General features: G+C 39.1%; 1 protein-coding gene across 1 annotated transcript in view; it reads right to left on the reverse strand.

The window, feature by feature from the left end:
• Positions 1 to 17,085, reverse strand: part of SYNE1 (spectrin repeat containing nuclear envelope protein 1) — a 304,520-nt gene that overhangs the window by 249,819 nt on the left and 37,616 nt on the right. The window contains 1 exon segment of the mRNA XM_035899865.1: positions 8,016 to 8,077. Coding sequence (XP_035755758.1) covers positions 8,016 to 8,077 — 62 coding nt within the window.

Raw genomic sequence — 17,085 nt, forward strand, 5'->3', positions numbered from 1 at the left:
CAGTAAGACCTACTGCTCTGAAATGCGAGAACCACAACAATTGTCCATAAAGCAGCAGGCTGAAATGTACTTTTTGTTGCTGGAAGGTTGCATCATTACAAACACTGCCAGTATTTAACAGCACACACAATGTACCTTAACACCAATAAAACGGGAACAGAAGGCAGGTAGAACAGCTGTGTCACAAGATCTCCTGTATGAGACTCCTCTAACATGGAAAATTAGTTAATTATACAGACTGCCAAAACCGTTTTGCATATTATGCTTTATAATATAATATTTTTCACTACCCTGAAGATGCTAACACCTAATTACAAGGAGGCGAGACCCTCATTGTGTTTCATAAAACACTTTTTTTTTTTTTTTTTTACTACTCTGAGCACATAGCATAGAATTTACCCTATTATTATGACTCCAGTCTCTCTTAGAAGTATGGAATGAATTATATCTTTAGTGGCATATACAGAAGAATAGATTCCTCTTTTACGTAAGGATTCCACAGATACCAATCTTATTCTCCATGCCGATACAATTCAGGAAGATATACATACACTAGCTGATACCGAGAAGTCCATAAACCCCTATTTATTGTACATGGACCATCGCACAGGATGGCTCAAGCTACCTCACTGTTTTTCCAGGCAGATTCTCTACTGAGATTAACACAACATCTTTTGTTGGAATGGATAAATACCTACTCCTTGGCTGCATATATGATGTCAAATGAAATGAAAAGAGAAAGTGAAGCTGTAAACTGCTTACTTATTAGCCTCCAGAGAAGAAAGGGGTTTTTTAAAGCTGTCTTCAGTTAAAACCTATTGAATACTTTTTATTCTAGAGACTCAACAGGATTTAACACCTATTCACTTTGTTGCCTTAATGCACTGCCAAAATACTAACTGTAAATCAGTAAAATCAGAGAAACAAAACTAACTTAAAATTTTGTAATCTTGAAAATTTTGAATGTACTCCAGATTTTGGCTTTTTACATGTAAATGTATAGCTCTAGCAATGCAGTCAGCTGCAATGATCCTAATACACTGTATTTTGAATGTTGGAAAGCCCGTGCAAAAATTTTCATGAAGTCATTTTTAAACCAGGAAAAAAGAACATTTAAAAAGTATATGAAGTAACCCCTCAAAATCCTGTAATATTAAAGAAAAGCTGATGTTTATAAATTTCTTGAACAAAATTCTTTGAGGGAACTCATAATGTACTTTGATGAACAATCAGACATTAAATCTACAACTTGTCAGATCTACGCTAAGATTTCAGATGCCTTAGTATTTGATTTTTTTTTTTTCCACAAGCTTCTTCAACAAAGCAAAGTAGCAAAATAATACCAATTATATGCTACATACTGCATTGCATGTGTTCTGTTAAACACTCATTTATTGCAGCATATGCAACCACAGTAGTGTAGCTTACAGTGACAATGACATTTAGGAACAGTCATGTCACAAAGAGGGCGGCGCACTCAGTACAAGTAAATTCATGTGCTCTGTAGGAGGAATATGAACTAATTAGGAATGAATCTTAAGGGTTAGTGAACCAGATTTTTCCAATATTAAACATTTATTTAAATAACTGTATTTAGAACTGATCACAAATGGGAACTGATGAGGAAATGCTTTGCTTAAGCTTGTTCCTCTTACAAATTTACCTCATTTGCTATAGAGTTCAGGAAATATTCTGAATGATTTAAAAACTGAATGTCAGTATATATGAAAAGCATTTGACTGACAAGCCTCAAAAAAAGAGATTTATAATAGACATGTAATTTCTAGACATTCCTCCTCTGAAACAGTAAAATAAGTTTTGTAAAATCCAAACCTCAGATAAGGAACCAATATACGTTTGCTAAGCTTCACTTTTCTATTCCAACACTTTTTCTTGCATTTCATATCTCATTTGCATTTTTGCTACAGGAATCTTTTTGTCACACCCTGCACTTCTCTAATGAATAAGTCATACTATACAAACAACAGTACCTGCATCATAATGAATGCCAATGCCAACATTGGAAACTACCTTTGCTACACTAATTTTCAAATAATGTTTCAAAAACCACTGAAAAAATATGTGAAAACCTATCCACATGCACAAACAGGAACAAATCTGTGTAACTATTGAATTTGTCTATGCAGGGAAATACATGTGAGAACAAGAAGGAGAATGTGAAATTTCAGAGTTACTCTGTAATAGCTGGCCCACCCCCCTGCCCCAGTCTAATTCCTAAATCCTTAAGCGCATAGGTTTTCCCATTCCTTGCTATTAATGACTATTTTTATGACTAAAGCCTGAAGGACTCAGCCCTAAGTTCTACATTATTAAGTTCATCACACAAATAAATTTAGTGTGCACTGTTTAATATTAGAGGTTATGTGCAACACTAGTGAAAACAAGCAGTGACTGTTGGAGCAGAAAACTGCCAGTCAGATTTTCCTCATCACGTATCAAGATGGACATTGGCTTAAATTTTTTCTGTGTCAGTGACTAGGACACTGAAAGCCTCTGTTTTCCCATTTGAAAAAGACACAGAATTACTTAGTCCATTGATGAAAACTGATGAGGTTCTTGTGTGAAGACCAACAAGCTACATTCTAAGAACAAATATCATCGCTGACAGCATTGTGTGTGAGAGCTGTAAGTCTTGATGTACCCATTTCTTTTTCTTAACCTTTCTTTGCTATAAAACATATTGGTTTACAATTTCAAAAGCCTTAATGTAAGTTTTAATGCCCAGGTTTAATTCAGCATTATGAAAACATTGCATAAGTATAATTTTAAAATGTTCATACATTCTTAGTTTTATTTTTGATATCCATTCTCCACTTTTTTTTTTGTCTTCTGTTGACATGTGTATCCTTTTAATGGAAATACAAAACGAATTATAATTTCTTTCAGCATGTATTTGTTGTTCACTCTATTTGGTGAGTTTACAACAACACTTTGGTGAGTACAAATGCTGAAGATATCCCTACACCTGGGAACAAAGATGTTATTTGATCGGGTTAAACCAACTTACAGCCCGTGCTCCAAAGCTTTGAAACTACTGTTTCCCAACACTTTCACCAAAGATGGCAAAGGCAATAAAAGACTTATGCCTCTGTAGTTTCACAAAGAGGCATGTTTTTCATCTTCTTTACTCATCTAATACACTATCTGAAAAAAATCAGCAAAGGCAATGAAATGAAAAACATTTAAGTAATTGCTGTTCTGAATGGATCTAATGTCTCCTTTTTGACATATTTGGTGTAATGTTGTTACATATTTTAAACTTAGACTTTGAAAAGATGCCTCAAAAGATACGCAGAAGCATACTCAAATTATTTCTGTCTTTGCAGGCTGAGACTGAGAGGAGGGAGGTTCAGTTCTAGAACCTTAGAGAAATACGAATAAATAATAGGCAATTAGAAAACTTCCTGTCCTGTTACACACGCATATCTCATTTATCATTATTAGAACTGCACAAATGCACAAAACTTAAATTGGATGGCCAGAAGATAGATCCACGTTCATTTGGTACCTTGGGCCCCAATTTCTACAAGTGGGTGGACGAGGAAAGGGGCAATTTCCAGTTGCTGAGTCTCATCAGATTCCCGAGTCAAAAATCACAGAACGGGTTCAGCTGGGGTTAGGGACACAGACAGCAGAGGGACAGATGCAGCCTAGTGTTAACAGCTGACCCAAAATGCAGCTGTGCTATACTACCTGTTAGTTATCATACTTGCAGTTCTTTCCTCTGTGTTTGTCCCCTGTGGGTGAGGGCACAACTCATGCTAGGACTTTGAGGTGTCGCATAATTAGCTGACGCCAAGTCCTTTACTGCCTTCTGCTTGTGGAAGAATACACCTTTGAATTAGGAAACATAATTTTAAAATGGTAGCTTTCTATTGAAGAGCAAGAAAGAATAAAAAAAAAAAAAAAAGTACCTCCTTCCTACTCCCTTTATTAAAGTTCAATTCACCAGTACTCTCATTTCATTTGCCTGTTTTGTTCATTCTTATTTATTTGTATCCAATTCTCAAACCCATTCTTAACTTTATAGGTAAAAAGCCAAAATTATTTTTTAATCTACTTGATGGACTTAACTTAGTTATTGAACTAGTTTCTCATACACTAAGTTTTTAAACATTAGCAGTGAAGAATCTTTCACTTACAGCACACCCTGAAAAACTACCACTTCCTGCTTTATATTCTCAAATTATTAATTGTTCTCAGTCCTACCTAACACAATCAAATCAGTTCTGCATTTCCATTTCTTTCAAATCACAACCCTTCACAATGTCAGAAACTGCTCTTTTTTAATCCTCCTTTGCTCTACTCAACCAACAGAGTTTAAGGATGAAAACTCTACCGTGGTAGGGTTGCTTCCTTTGCCATCAGTAAACCCACCTTTCAAATTGCTACAGTGAAATCCCATCAATCTTTGCTTTAATTTTTCCCAGCTTTGAGGTTTCATGCAGTTACTCACCAGCACTTTTAGAAAACCCAAACTCATTCATGATGGAATATTTCTCCAGATAGCCATGATGTTAGTTACAGATGTTTCAGTTACAGTTTTTAGGTTTTTTCTTATTTCCTCCTATTACTTTTTCCATTACCAATTTTACTAGATTAGTAAAAATGGCAACTGTTAAACTTTCCTCCAAAAATGAAAGGAAAGAAGTGCAAAGTTTTACAAGACTAGCCAAGAAATAGAGAGCCAATTTGAAGCGAAGTTACTGTTAATTTTGAAGCCTGTATATATTGAGTCAAACTCAGCACAGTAACTCTGGATTGCGCTTTGGGCTACATTGGAGTCTGGCAACTGGTGTGCACACACACACGAAGTAGGGGAGCAGAAAAAAGGCTACACGCTTGAAGAGTAACTCTGTAAGTTCACCTCTGATTGTGTGGGTAACACTCACATGTCCTCGTTGGTGGGTTGAGCTGCTCTCTCACTCCCCCTCAGGAGGGGGTAAGAAAGGACAGGGTAAGAAAACAAGAAGCAGCAGCTTGTGGGTCGAGAGAAAGACAGGGAGATCACTTATCAGTTACCGTCACAGGCAAAACAGGCTCTACTTGGGGAAAATTAACTTATTTCCAATGAAAAGAGATTTGGATGGTGAGAAACAAAGGCAAAATTGAAAACGCCTTCTCCCCACCTACCCCATTTTTCCCCAGTCTCAACTTCACTCCTTCACAGCCAGCTCCTCTGTCCCCCAGAGGCTCAGGGGGATGGGGGCTGTGGTCACTCCATAACAGCTTCTCTCTGCTGCTCCTTCCTCCTCACGCTTCTCCCCTGCTCCCACGTCTGCTCCTCTCTGGAGGCTGCAGCTCCTCTCAGGATCTTACTCCAGTGTGGGCTCTCCACGGCCCTCAGGGGAGTCTCTGCTCAGGCGCCTGGGGCACCTCCTCCCCTCCTTCTGCTCTTACCTCCGTGTCTGCGGGGCTGTTCCTCATGCTTTTCCCCTCACTTCTCACTGCCTGTGCAGCATTTTGCTCTTTCTTAAACATGCTTTCCCAGAGGCGCCACCATCTTGTCTGAGGGGCTCAGCTATGCCTTGCAGTGGGTCCACTGGAGCCGGCTGGAACCGTCTGTGTCTGGCACAGGGCAGTCCCTGCCTCTCCTCACAGAGGCCGCCCTGCAGCCCCCCCCCACCAGCACCCGGGCACCTGCACCCAGTTGGGTCCTACATCTCCCTCCATATCAGTAAACCCCAGCATAAGGTCACCGGCTTTAACAGACACAGGCCCAAATGCAGAAGCATGCATTGCTGCTTCTCTGCCATCAGTGTGAGGCCAGCGCTTCATGGTGGTGTTCCTCACTAGGTGCCATTTTGGCAGGTGCTCCACATTTTCTTGGGTACAAAGATGAGAGCAAAATGCAGACAATGCTGCCTAAAAGTGGGTCTCCTTCCAGGATTTTTCCTTAATACATTTCAAAGGCATCCAGACAATGGAGATGTTACAGCTTTCCAATTTCTTTTGACATAATAAAATCCGCAACAATCTTTTACAAGAATCAAGTAACCTAAATATCGAATTTCTGGCTTACAAATCATAACATGAGTGTAAGGGGAGTCCCGTACGTTTCACAGACCCATCAGCATTTCCTACAGCTGTGATGAACACAGAAAACATATTTCCATACTTTCCAAAAACATGACTAACAAAGATACAAAAGCCTAAGTTTTTAAAAACTTAAAAACTTGATTGGCAGGGGTCACTCCTCTTCTGTTGAGTCTAATCTCTATAATCTATAAACAGCCCTTCTCCTGCAGCAGCGTAACAGAATAAATGGGAAGCAAAGCCAGCTAATCTATACATCTGGCTCAGGCAGTGAGGCAAACTTGCTGACAGCCATCTGCAAAAGTATCATAGAAACAACTCTCCTGTTAAAGGGTGAATCAGCACAGACCGATTACTACAGAGTAGCTCAGGTAGCTGAAAGTGAGGGCTGTGGCTGGTGAACCGCTTGGTTTGAATGTATTTGATCTGCCTTTATAATATCAGACCTATTAAAGAGATATACGCCTAGAGCACGCAAGCCAAAAGGTCTACCTGAGCCCTCATGGCCCAAACGAACTGGTAGAGTAAACGTAGAGTTCACAACACTCAATCCAGAGCAAAATATCTTAACTGAGGTACTGCCATGATGTTGTCTCTTCCCAAGGATTAGTCAGTTATTACTAGCAATTTATCATTACACATACATATATATATGACAATATATACATATAACTAATTGTTAATTATTATCAGACATTATTGATCAATTACTAATGATGCAATACAATTAGCAAACAGAAAAACATGAAATAAGAGCTCTTTTTTTCTGCTCTGACACACGTTCACGGCCTGCTTTGCTAACACTTAAGCAAATACTGAGTTTCTTTCCATCTCGGCTGAAGTAAATGGAACATACATAGAGTGCTTAAGTTCTCTGATGCATGGGCACCTTTTCCAAATATTCCAAAGAGAATGGGGGGACAGAACTCATTCCCAGTGATGATCCACTGTCAGAAGTCCTGAAGAAAGCCTTGTTCTTGCAGTTGAATTTTACAATGTCAGCACAGCTCATTTCACAGGAAATTCCTCAATTAAATTCTTCAGTAAAGTAAATAAATGCTGCTGCTCTACCATACAGTCTCATTAGACCAAATCACATGATATAGCATTATATGGGCTTCCTGCTGTGCTCTGTTCATTTTTGAGGGCATTATTAGCCAATTCTTTACACAGAAGGCAAATCAGTGATCTTGCAGCTATTCCTTTCCCAATTTTCAAGTTCATTAATCTTCATGATTTAAAAATATGCATTTCAAAGACCACCTCTAGTGTTTAAATATTTTAATTTACTGGACTAATTGATAACTATGATTAGAGCTGTGCTGTGAAAACTCCAGGAAATGCCAAATTAAATCTCACTGCTTATGTTGTCAGATAAAGTTGGTACCAGTTCTAACTTAGTACTTTCAAAATTGTGTGTAAATCACTGTCTTTATTCTGCTAAAACAAAAAAATGAGGTTTAGGTTGTGGTAAGCAGAAGCAACAATAATTCCATAAAAAATCCCAAGACTCATCAGGTAATTAATTCAGCACTGGATTCATGAAGCACTATTAATGTTTCTAACCATTTGAGAATGCCTCTATCAAACGACACAACTGACTCAAGTTTTATTCAAATACATTGTATGTAATAAGGCTAATATTTCTGTTCATAGAAAGCAGTTTCAAATATTTCTGCTGGCTGAAATAGCAGCTACTGTGCTGCCTTTCAGTTTTGGCCAAAGGAGCTGGGTGGTTGCCTGCAGACACCACTCACAACGCTGCAGCTGACTGCTATCTTGCTAAAATGGAGCCATCCTCTAGGGGGTACAGATAGCAGGGACCCCTTTTTAAATTTATGCCATTCTACTCAGCCAAGTCTTACATATTCTACACTCCAGGGCCTCTACAGGCATAGATAAAAAGGTTTGGATTTTAAAAAAAAAAAAAAAAAAGTAATTTCAAAGTCATATATTACCTTAGCCAGGTGAGTGTTGATCCATTTTGTGAAAGTCCTTTTCTGCACGGACTCTTGCTCATCTGAGAAAAAAGGGAAATCAGTTTGATTAGACATTGATGAATCCTTTTGGATTTACATCATGGAAGAATAATATTCTATATTGACAACAAATGCATTTTGCATTTGCCAGAAAAGCCACTATGTTTTCTTGAGACAGTTAATTTTGCCTGTAACTACCCATAACAAATACTTTATATTCCTATAATGACGCTCTGACACTTGACTATTTGTAGAGTTTCACAGCAAAGTTCAAGTCTTAATGAGTAAATGAACTGTAAGACAGCATTTCAAATCTGAATGCCAAAATAAATTTGACATCTAAGTCTGTATTACATTCACCCAAGGTCTGAGCATCTAGAACTTGTCTGTACTTTTTAACCAGAATCCAAGTCTCTGACAGTTAAGTTGCTTTTATTTAGAAAATCAGCTGAAGACTTAGAAAAAATACTCCTAGCGTGTACATTTGAAAAATGTTATAATATTAAATTAAAGATTTCAAATTGCATTATGAAGCTTATTTGTCCTCTAGGAGATCCAGAAAGGGAGGAGCCATTGGCAACATTGAGGATTTTCTGTACTTCTCCTTCCTAGCTCCTGTAGTCCTGTCTTGAAGCACTTGTTTGATTTATAGTGAATTTCACTGATTCTCAGATAGTCCCTCGGGGACTGTTGCCAGCTGCATAGACAAAAATAGCTCCTGAATGAGCTGTTCCAGCTTCAGCAGCCAGGACCATGGCTGCAGAGGGAAGAGAATCACAGCGCCATAACCAGTCCACAAAGTCCTGACCCTTGCTAGTGGGGAATCAGGTTTGACACATGGAGCAATTTCACGCCAGTGGCATTCAAGTATTTATATTGGGGATTTTTCTTACAAAAATAAAAGGAAATACCTATTTCACTGAAAACCAAATCATATTATTGCCATCATCAGTTCTGAATGAGTACCTTCATTCCCCTACAGAAAATCCAAATAAATAAAATTGCTGTTAAATATTGACTTTTTATAAGAACACATGCATGTCCCAAAACCTACAGATGGAGAATCTAAAATTAGCTACTGCCTTTGCTACTGACTTGTGCAGCACTGAAGAGTGATTTGATCTCTTTCACATCTGTAAAATCAAAAGGGAATATTACTTAATTCCCTCTAAAGCTCTGGAATAGACAACTAATAAGTTTGATGTACCACTACTACTAAGCTCCCTGATTTACACTCACATAATGCTGCTTCACAGTGAGGGTATGTAAAGATACAAAATATGGCACAAAATTCATCAGCCAAAATGCTATCTTTAGCAGGACAACGACGGCTCACTCACCACATACGAGCTCCCAAAAAGTGTTTGTGCATTATGACTAAGGGATTTTGTATTTTCTTAACGTATAACCAATATCTCACCTATAAGAAATACCAGAGGAAAAAAAAAAGATACATACCTCTTCAGCTAATACATTGCTAGATTAGCACGCTTCATGTCTAAGAAAATAATTTTGCATTCTTTACCTTCTTTTTCTTTGATTTCATTGGGTAGGCTGTCTTACATCATTTTAAAAACATTCATCACATTCTCAGAATCTACTTGTTGCACTGACAGGCAAGTTCTGAAAAATATCACTCAAAATACTGCACTGTGCTTCATTCTGACTATTTTTGGCAAGGGGTGTCTTTACTGTATACGTGATGATTGTTTCCACATTCTGGAAAACAGACTTCTCACTGTATGGTTTCTAACCACGAATAAGATGTTTCCCTTGTGACATACAGTAAATGTCAGCTCTGCTCTGACAAGCAATTATATATACAGGTAGCCCAATTAATTTCCACGGAAGTACTCACACACTTGAATTGGGTTGTGTGGGAGTAGGTGTGGGGACAGAGATCGAGCATGCAGTCCAGCTCTGGCTTGATTCACACCTCTGCAACTTAAAATTCCCCAGCAACTCCAATACAACAATGGCATGCCAAAAGACAAGAACTGGGACTTCATAAGTCAAACTTCTGATCAGAGATATGAAAAATTATTCCCTAATTTGCAGTTCCAGTGCATCCTGACGATTCAAGAAGCAGCCTTCTGACGACAATTGGAAAGCAGAGAACCAGCTCACAGCTTCTAAATGTTTACCAGCAAAAGACATACTCAGTTCCAGTCATACCAAAAAACAGCAGAAATAGCCTTTCAAAATAATCTGCTTCAAGGAAATATATGTGACCAATTAATAGTTATTAATAGTGCTCATAAAGAGCACACTATTAATGACAAAGTTTCCTTTTTTATAGCACTTATTTTGCATAGGTTTAAAAGGAACAGATTTTACCACTGTAAAACCTCTGTCTGAACATAATACAAGTAGTGAATTGATTTGACAAATGCCATGATAAATACACTTTTTACAAATTGCCCTGGAAATTCATTGCAATGACGTAACATCTTCGCAGAGGTACTGTTTATCTATACCCACCAGATGCATGTGCCATACAGTTTCTTACACTCTCCCCGCTTGCAAGGACTGTCAGCTCCTTATTTGCACCACTTACCCTGCCAGTACTGAAAGAACCCAGGAAGCAGATTTACCGATGCAACATTTCTGCCACCAGCACCTTTGTAGCGAGCCATAAACACTGCTGATGCTGATGCGGCTGCTGCTACTCCTGTCTCCTGTAGCGTGCAGCGTTTCTTTAGAATACAGCCAGAAGTAGTTTTTCAAGAGCAATCTGGTTTTTTTTCCTTCACTGGAAATGCAGGCCTCTTACACAAATCCCTCCATTTGCTCTTATCGGAGAATTCGCATGAAGCTAGAGCTTAAAAACATCTTTATATATTCTTGCAGAGATGCAACAGCCAGAGAAAGCCAGCTGTATTGGAAGTAGGGTTCTGCTAGTCTCACTGCCATCATCCTTCTCCACTGTTTTCCTGTGGAAAGATTTTATTACCCGAGCACCAGCCAATCCGCTAGCGGAAACCTCTGATGTCGAGAGCCTGAATAATTCATCCAGGGACTGGGACAACCCAGCTACACTGCCGATACCCTAAAGCAGCAAGATGTGTGGCTGCAAAAAAGCGATGCAGCCTTCTCACCAGTGCTTTTATAAGAATATACTGCTCAGTAAGCATAAAAATGGCTGAATGGCATAGCCCTTCTCTAGATTGTCATACATATAAAAGAAAGCAGCTTTTAAAAGCAACCACTTGGGTTCATTGCTGCATATTCTATTTAGACATGGATGTCCTTCTTCAGCTCTGCAGCTGAAACAGTGAAGTGGAAGAAATCGCAAGCGATGAATCTGAATAGACATGCAGGCCACTTAGCTTTTAATAATATCTTTGAACTGTCGTGCAAGAAGAATGAAACATATGTAGGGATGCACGGAATTTTTAGAGTGCACCTAGATCATCCTGAAACCTACTCAGATTTCTGGTAATACACAGTACTTTCTATTTCATTAAATCAGAGCACCAGAGCATTTGAACAGACTTTGGTTTGCTCTGGTAAAATGAAGGCAAGTATGAAACTGGGGGGATTCATATGTTGTTCACCCACAGGGGCCAACAGAGTAGCACACAATGTTGAAATGAGAATAAAAGGCCCACTTTTAGTATGCCATTACAGAAAACGTATTGTTACAGAGGTCGAATTCAAATTTTTGTTTTTGCAAAATGCAATGACTGGCAAGATCATTCTGCATCCAAAAGAAACTTTGCAAGAAAGTTTGGTTTTATTTAACCAGATGTCTTCCTTTAATGCGCTGGAAGTATCTTCATATTTTTACAACCCTTTTCTCTACCAGAGCACCACCAACAGACTGCAGTTTTAGGTTGATTAGGAAAAAAAAAAGACAAATGTAACTGGATATATTTCCTTAAAAACATTTAGAACAAATTCTTTTGAGAGGTGAACAAAACCAATCATGTATCTTCAGAGAGTTATGAATATGCCGATGCATGTGTATTGTATGGCTAGGATCATGCATATCCTGTATATACATTGAGAGGGAGAGAGTAGTGGCACACTTTCTAGCAGAGCTTTTCTAGAGGGGGGCTTCTTGAGCAGCACAGCCCCTGCCCGCTGGCTGTGGCAGCAGCCCCTCCTCAGCTGCAGAGCTCCACATGCCACAGGTTTGTGGTGTACAGCAGCCGATCGCACACCGAGCACATCTCACCTCTGATGCTTGGCGATCGGGTGGTTGGGAGACGGCTGCGGGGTTGCAAATAAACACAGGGTTCTGCTGCAAGGTAACACAAGGAGGAGTCTCAGGCACAGACTAAGAAACATGACAGAGACGAGTTCACACACATCTAACAAGAGCATCTTGATTGATCCTCACTGACCTAATATTGCAGAGATTTGTTTTCTTACTTTAGTGAAATTCAAGTTGCTCAGAGCTCCTCATTTTCAGCATTCTTTTTTTTTTTTTTTCCTCTTTGGTTTTGATAGATCTGTCCTAACCAAGGAGCTTTTTGTTTTGTTTTGTTTTCCAGGTCTTTGGCACCTTTAGGAATACTGCTAAAACAGCTTGGAAGTGCAGAGAAGTGTGCCAAACCACCTGCAATGCTTCAAGATGTCACTTGAGAACACACCACAGCACAGAAAGCGGCAAACAGCACCCTGCTGGGAAAGTTTGTTTGGTCAGCAGTACAGCATAAATTCTCTAAAGCTTTTAATAAGATATGTTATATAGCAATTTCCATCTTCATTAACGACATTCTCAACTTAAAGCAGCTGTAGAAAAGCTTGCAGAGTCAAAGCAATAATATGGAGACTCTACTTAGCAATATTTTAAGCTACATAATTTGATCAACACCTCCATAACAGATGGATTATCCCATTCAGGAGTACTGCACAGAGGCAATGTAGGGTCATTTCTTTTCCTTTAAGTCTCCAGTTAATGCTTTTATGGGACAAAGCCAGGACAGTTTTGCTTTTTAAAAAACAACCAACCAACCAACTTTGGTGGTAGCTCTAAAGCTAATATATTGTTTGTAAGTTGCTAAGTTTAATAGTAACTCTATATGCTTTAGGGGGGGAAAAAAAAAAAAAAAAAAAAAAAGATGAGTGGGCTATGGGCAGTGGGAGCAAAGAATGAAGGAAAAAATTATTTCAGCAGCCACTGCAATGCAGCTGACAGCAAGACTTAGCAGTACTGAGACAAAGAATAGGAATATATTTTTAAAAGCCCAATGCATTTAGGACTCTTCCATTTTTTAATATTTTGAGGAAAAAGACAGGGTTTTTCAAAGAGTGGCTTTTAGATATCTGCCTCTATTGAATATGCTTTATCAGAGACAGTCGCACTAACAGATCTGTCATCTAAATTTCCAAGCTTTGAGATCTAGGTGCACAGACCAGCCATAGCCTGCTCCACCACTGAGCACCAGTCTGCTCCCCATTGGTTTCTGCAGAAAGGAAATCTATCCTCAAGGGTTAGAAGGCAACCAGCCATCCTTGGCCAGCCCCCTACTAGGGAAAATGATGGGGATCAGCTCTCTAGGCTTCACACCGGCATATACCATTGCTCAGTCCAGAGGTAACCTCAGTACAGTGCTTTGGCGGCCAAAGGTTTTATGTCATTTGGAAGAGTGGAAGTAGAGGGAAAAAAAAAAACCTGCATACTGGTTGAATAATTACAGGAAACTGAAGTGTGGAGAAGCAGCCTCACAGCTTCACAAACACTGCCTGCTGTGCAGCACGCTGCCGGACAGCAATTGGCATGCTGCTGAGAACTCTGCTGCTACTGTCTGAAACGTATTTACAAAATATGTATTTTGTTTTTACACATTTCTTATTTATCCCCTTCATTTCTAAGACAGAGAAGGTGTCTCTCCAGCCACTGGTTAGAAAGATACACAGAACGATTCCATTTATCACCCAAAGCAGCTTACATTTTAAAAAATATGTGGATATAATCAATACAAACAGAACCAATCAATGTCTCTCCTTTTGTTCCTAGTAAATTTGTTCTTATGCAAGCACATTCACCAGTCAGCCTCCCTGGAAGCACTTGATGTGAACTGTGCAAGCACTTTACATTTCTGAAACCTGGAAACTCAAAAGTTTAGCCAGCATGAGAACGTGTGTGCTTTAACTTAGACTGTTGGCTTCATATCACAGCAGCACTTAGACTGTCACAGAATATCTTTTTACTGTGGGACTCGGGAGACTTCCAGTCCTTAAATCTAAGGTCATGCCCTGTTGTACCCATATTCTCATACACACATGTCAAATGTTCCTGCTCCAACCAGACACACATTCTCTCCCACTTTCCTGTGCACTGGTTTGCACAGGAAGGAACAGAGCATGGACAGAGCACAGTGCACTGATACGATCTTGATCCTTAGAAGCCAGGACATAGTCCGGACATAACTGCACTGCCCATAACCACTCTTCATTTTGACCAGAAAGGCTTCCCTCGGCATTTGGAGAAACGAATGAGAACAGCATGATTTCTGTGGTGGATTGGAAGATATGCCCACAATGTCATTTTTATGACTTTGGGCATCTTTCCCATGCCCAGTCCTTGCAGCAAACTTGGTCCTATTTTGTGTTTTGAATGACTAAAAGAAAGAATGATAATTAAATTGTTCTGCTCCATATTTTGCCTGGATGGGCTGCATTTTGTTCTCCTCCACATGCAGAAGCAGCATGTATTCAAAACTAATCAATGAATGTATTTGCATTTTATGGTTACTGCGTTTCTGCCTGTGCTGCTGCACTACCGTTATTCTCATCATCTCCACTAACTGTTGTCTTAATCTCCGTGTGGCTGTAAATGTATTACTCACTTTCATAGCATCTGCACTCAATTGAATACAGTCAGAAATGAAAAGAACACCTATTAGAAAACCATTTAACTAATTCTTAAAAGCAGTATCCTGAAGAAGATACTAACTAAAATCAGGATACTCAACATTTAAGAAGATAATGTGCAATGTGCCTTCTGAAAGATTCAGGATTTGCTGCTGTACGGGTGTCTGTTTATTCACCAGTCTGGCATGGGTGACAGTGAACTTAGCATTCACACACACGTATCTCCTCCTGGACCAATATACAAGGTGAAAACAGCCTGATACCACTGATCAGAGTGAACTTAGCACTTGTTCTTTTAATTACTTATTTTCCTTAATTGCATACTTAAAGAGATGGTTTGTATGGTGACAAATCATCTAGAAATCTAGAAAAGCCAGTGAAGTTCATTAGTAAGAATAACTATTCTACACTGCAGGCAAATTTCAATCCATCCATGCTAATAAATAGGCACACCAGTTTAAGAAAAATTTTTCATAAAGACTTAAAAATTTAAAGACACTGATGAAAAAAATCATTCTCTTGCCCATAAACTCTGTATCTACTACAGTAGCTTCTGCAATGACCATAATAAAAAAAAAACAACCAATATTTGTTTTTCGCAGTTCACTGCAGTTCTGCAGCTGGCATCATGTTACCATTTACACATTTTGCAGCAGTTCTTTCCATTGACATGAAAAGCTTGTGTATAATAACCTTTGTGTGTTGTTGGCCCACTCCCCTAGAGGTTTTTATAAAGTCAGATAGAATAAAACATGTCTTATTGAAAAGAAATTTAATTTTTAACAGAAGTCTTGAAGACAAGCAGTACTCACATCAAACCAGTTAAAGGTCTTTAAAAATGTTGAAATCTATCCGGATCAGTACTAGCATGTCTACAAGTATCTTTGTTAGTTAGGGCTTTAAGCAGGCATTCTGCAGTCAAGAAGGGTACTTAACATGCAGTTATACAAAAATATCTATGAGATCAGATTGAAGGTAGCATATAATTGAAAATTGAAAGCACAGGCTCCAATTCCATCTTTTACTCACTGTATGGCACTTACATGAGCTCCTAAAACAATGGAAAGTTTTGTTTTCCTGAAGCCAACCATGTCAGGTAGGCAAATTACTGTAACAGTTGTAATTGATTTTCAGTAGATTTGCTAATATTATATGACATTAATATGACTGTTCACAACATTAAGCACTTGTCGTGGTTTAACCCGGCTGGCAACTAAGCACCACGGAGCCGCTCGCTCACTCCCCCCCCTCCCTCTGTGGGATGGGGGAGAGAATAGGAGAAAAGAAAAAAAAGTAAGACCCGTGGGTTGAGATAGAGACAGTTTAATAAGAGAGAAGAATAACAACAGTAGTAATAATAATAATAATAGTAAGAGAATAAATATACAGAATATATATAAAACAAGTGATGCACAATGCAATTGCTCACCACCCGCTGACCGGTGTCCAGCCCGTCCCGAGCCGCGATCACTCCCCCCGAGCCGCGATCACACAGCTCGAGCTGCAACCACTCTGCCCGCGACCGACCGAACCGAACGACCGACCGAACGAACTAACCCCCCCGAGCATGACGTTATATGGTATGGAATAGCTCCTTGGTCAGTTTGGGTTAGCTGTGCTGTACTCCCAGCTTGTTATGCACCTGGACGAGCAGAAGAAGCTCAAAAAGTCCTTGAGTAGTCTGAGCACTACTTGGCAACAGCTGAAAACATCAGTGTGTTATCAACATTCTTCTGGTACTAAATCCAAAACACAGCACTATGCTAGCTACTGTGAAGAAAATTAACTTTATCCCAGCCGAAACCAGGACAGCACTACAACCTGGAGAGATTTTGTGCAAAAATGTCTGAATTTGAATGTTTAATGTTTCTATTTAATAAGGCACAGAAACTTCAATGCACTGCACTAAATGCACCGCATGGAGAAAATAACTACCAAATTTCTACTACTATTTTTCTATGCCTATAGTGAGTTCAATAATCTAAAACCAGTAAAGAAAATTTGACTTGGGCATGGAAGAGCTCAGAATCTACTGAAATAAATCAAAACTAATGGAAACAGACTAGGCACATGCTGTCCAAGAGATTAAATCAGGGTGTAGGGGTGCAGCATCTGTAACTTATATGTTTTCTGTGCAGAAAACCAAAATATACATAATGATTCTTCTCTTACAGAAAAGACATTCTACCATCTTATCTCGGTTCTGTTTATGCCTAAACTCAGT

Source organism: Egretta garzetta, unplaced genomic scaffold (assembly GCF_000687185.1).
Source record: "Egretta garzetta isolate BGI_Z169 unplaced genomic scaffold, ASM68718v1 scaffold397, whole genome shotgun sequence".
NCBI classification, from domain to species: Eukaryota; Metazoa; Chordata; class Aves; order Pelecaniformes; family Ardeidae; genus Egretta; species Egretta garzetta.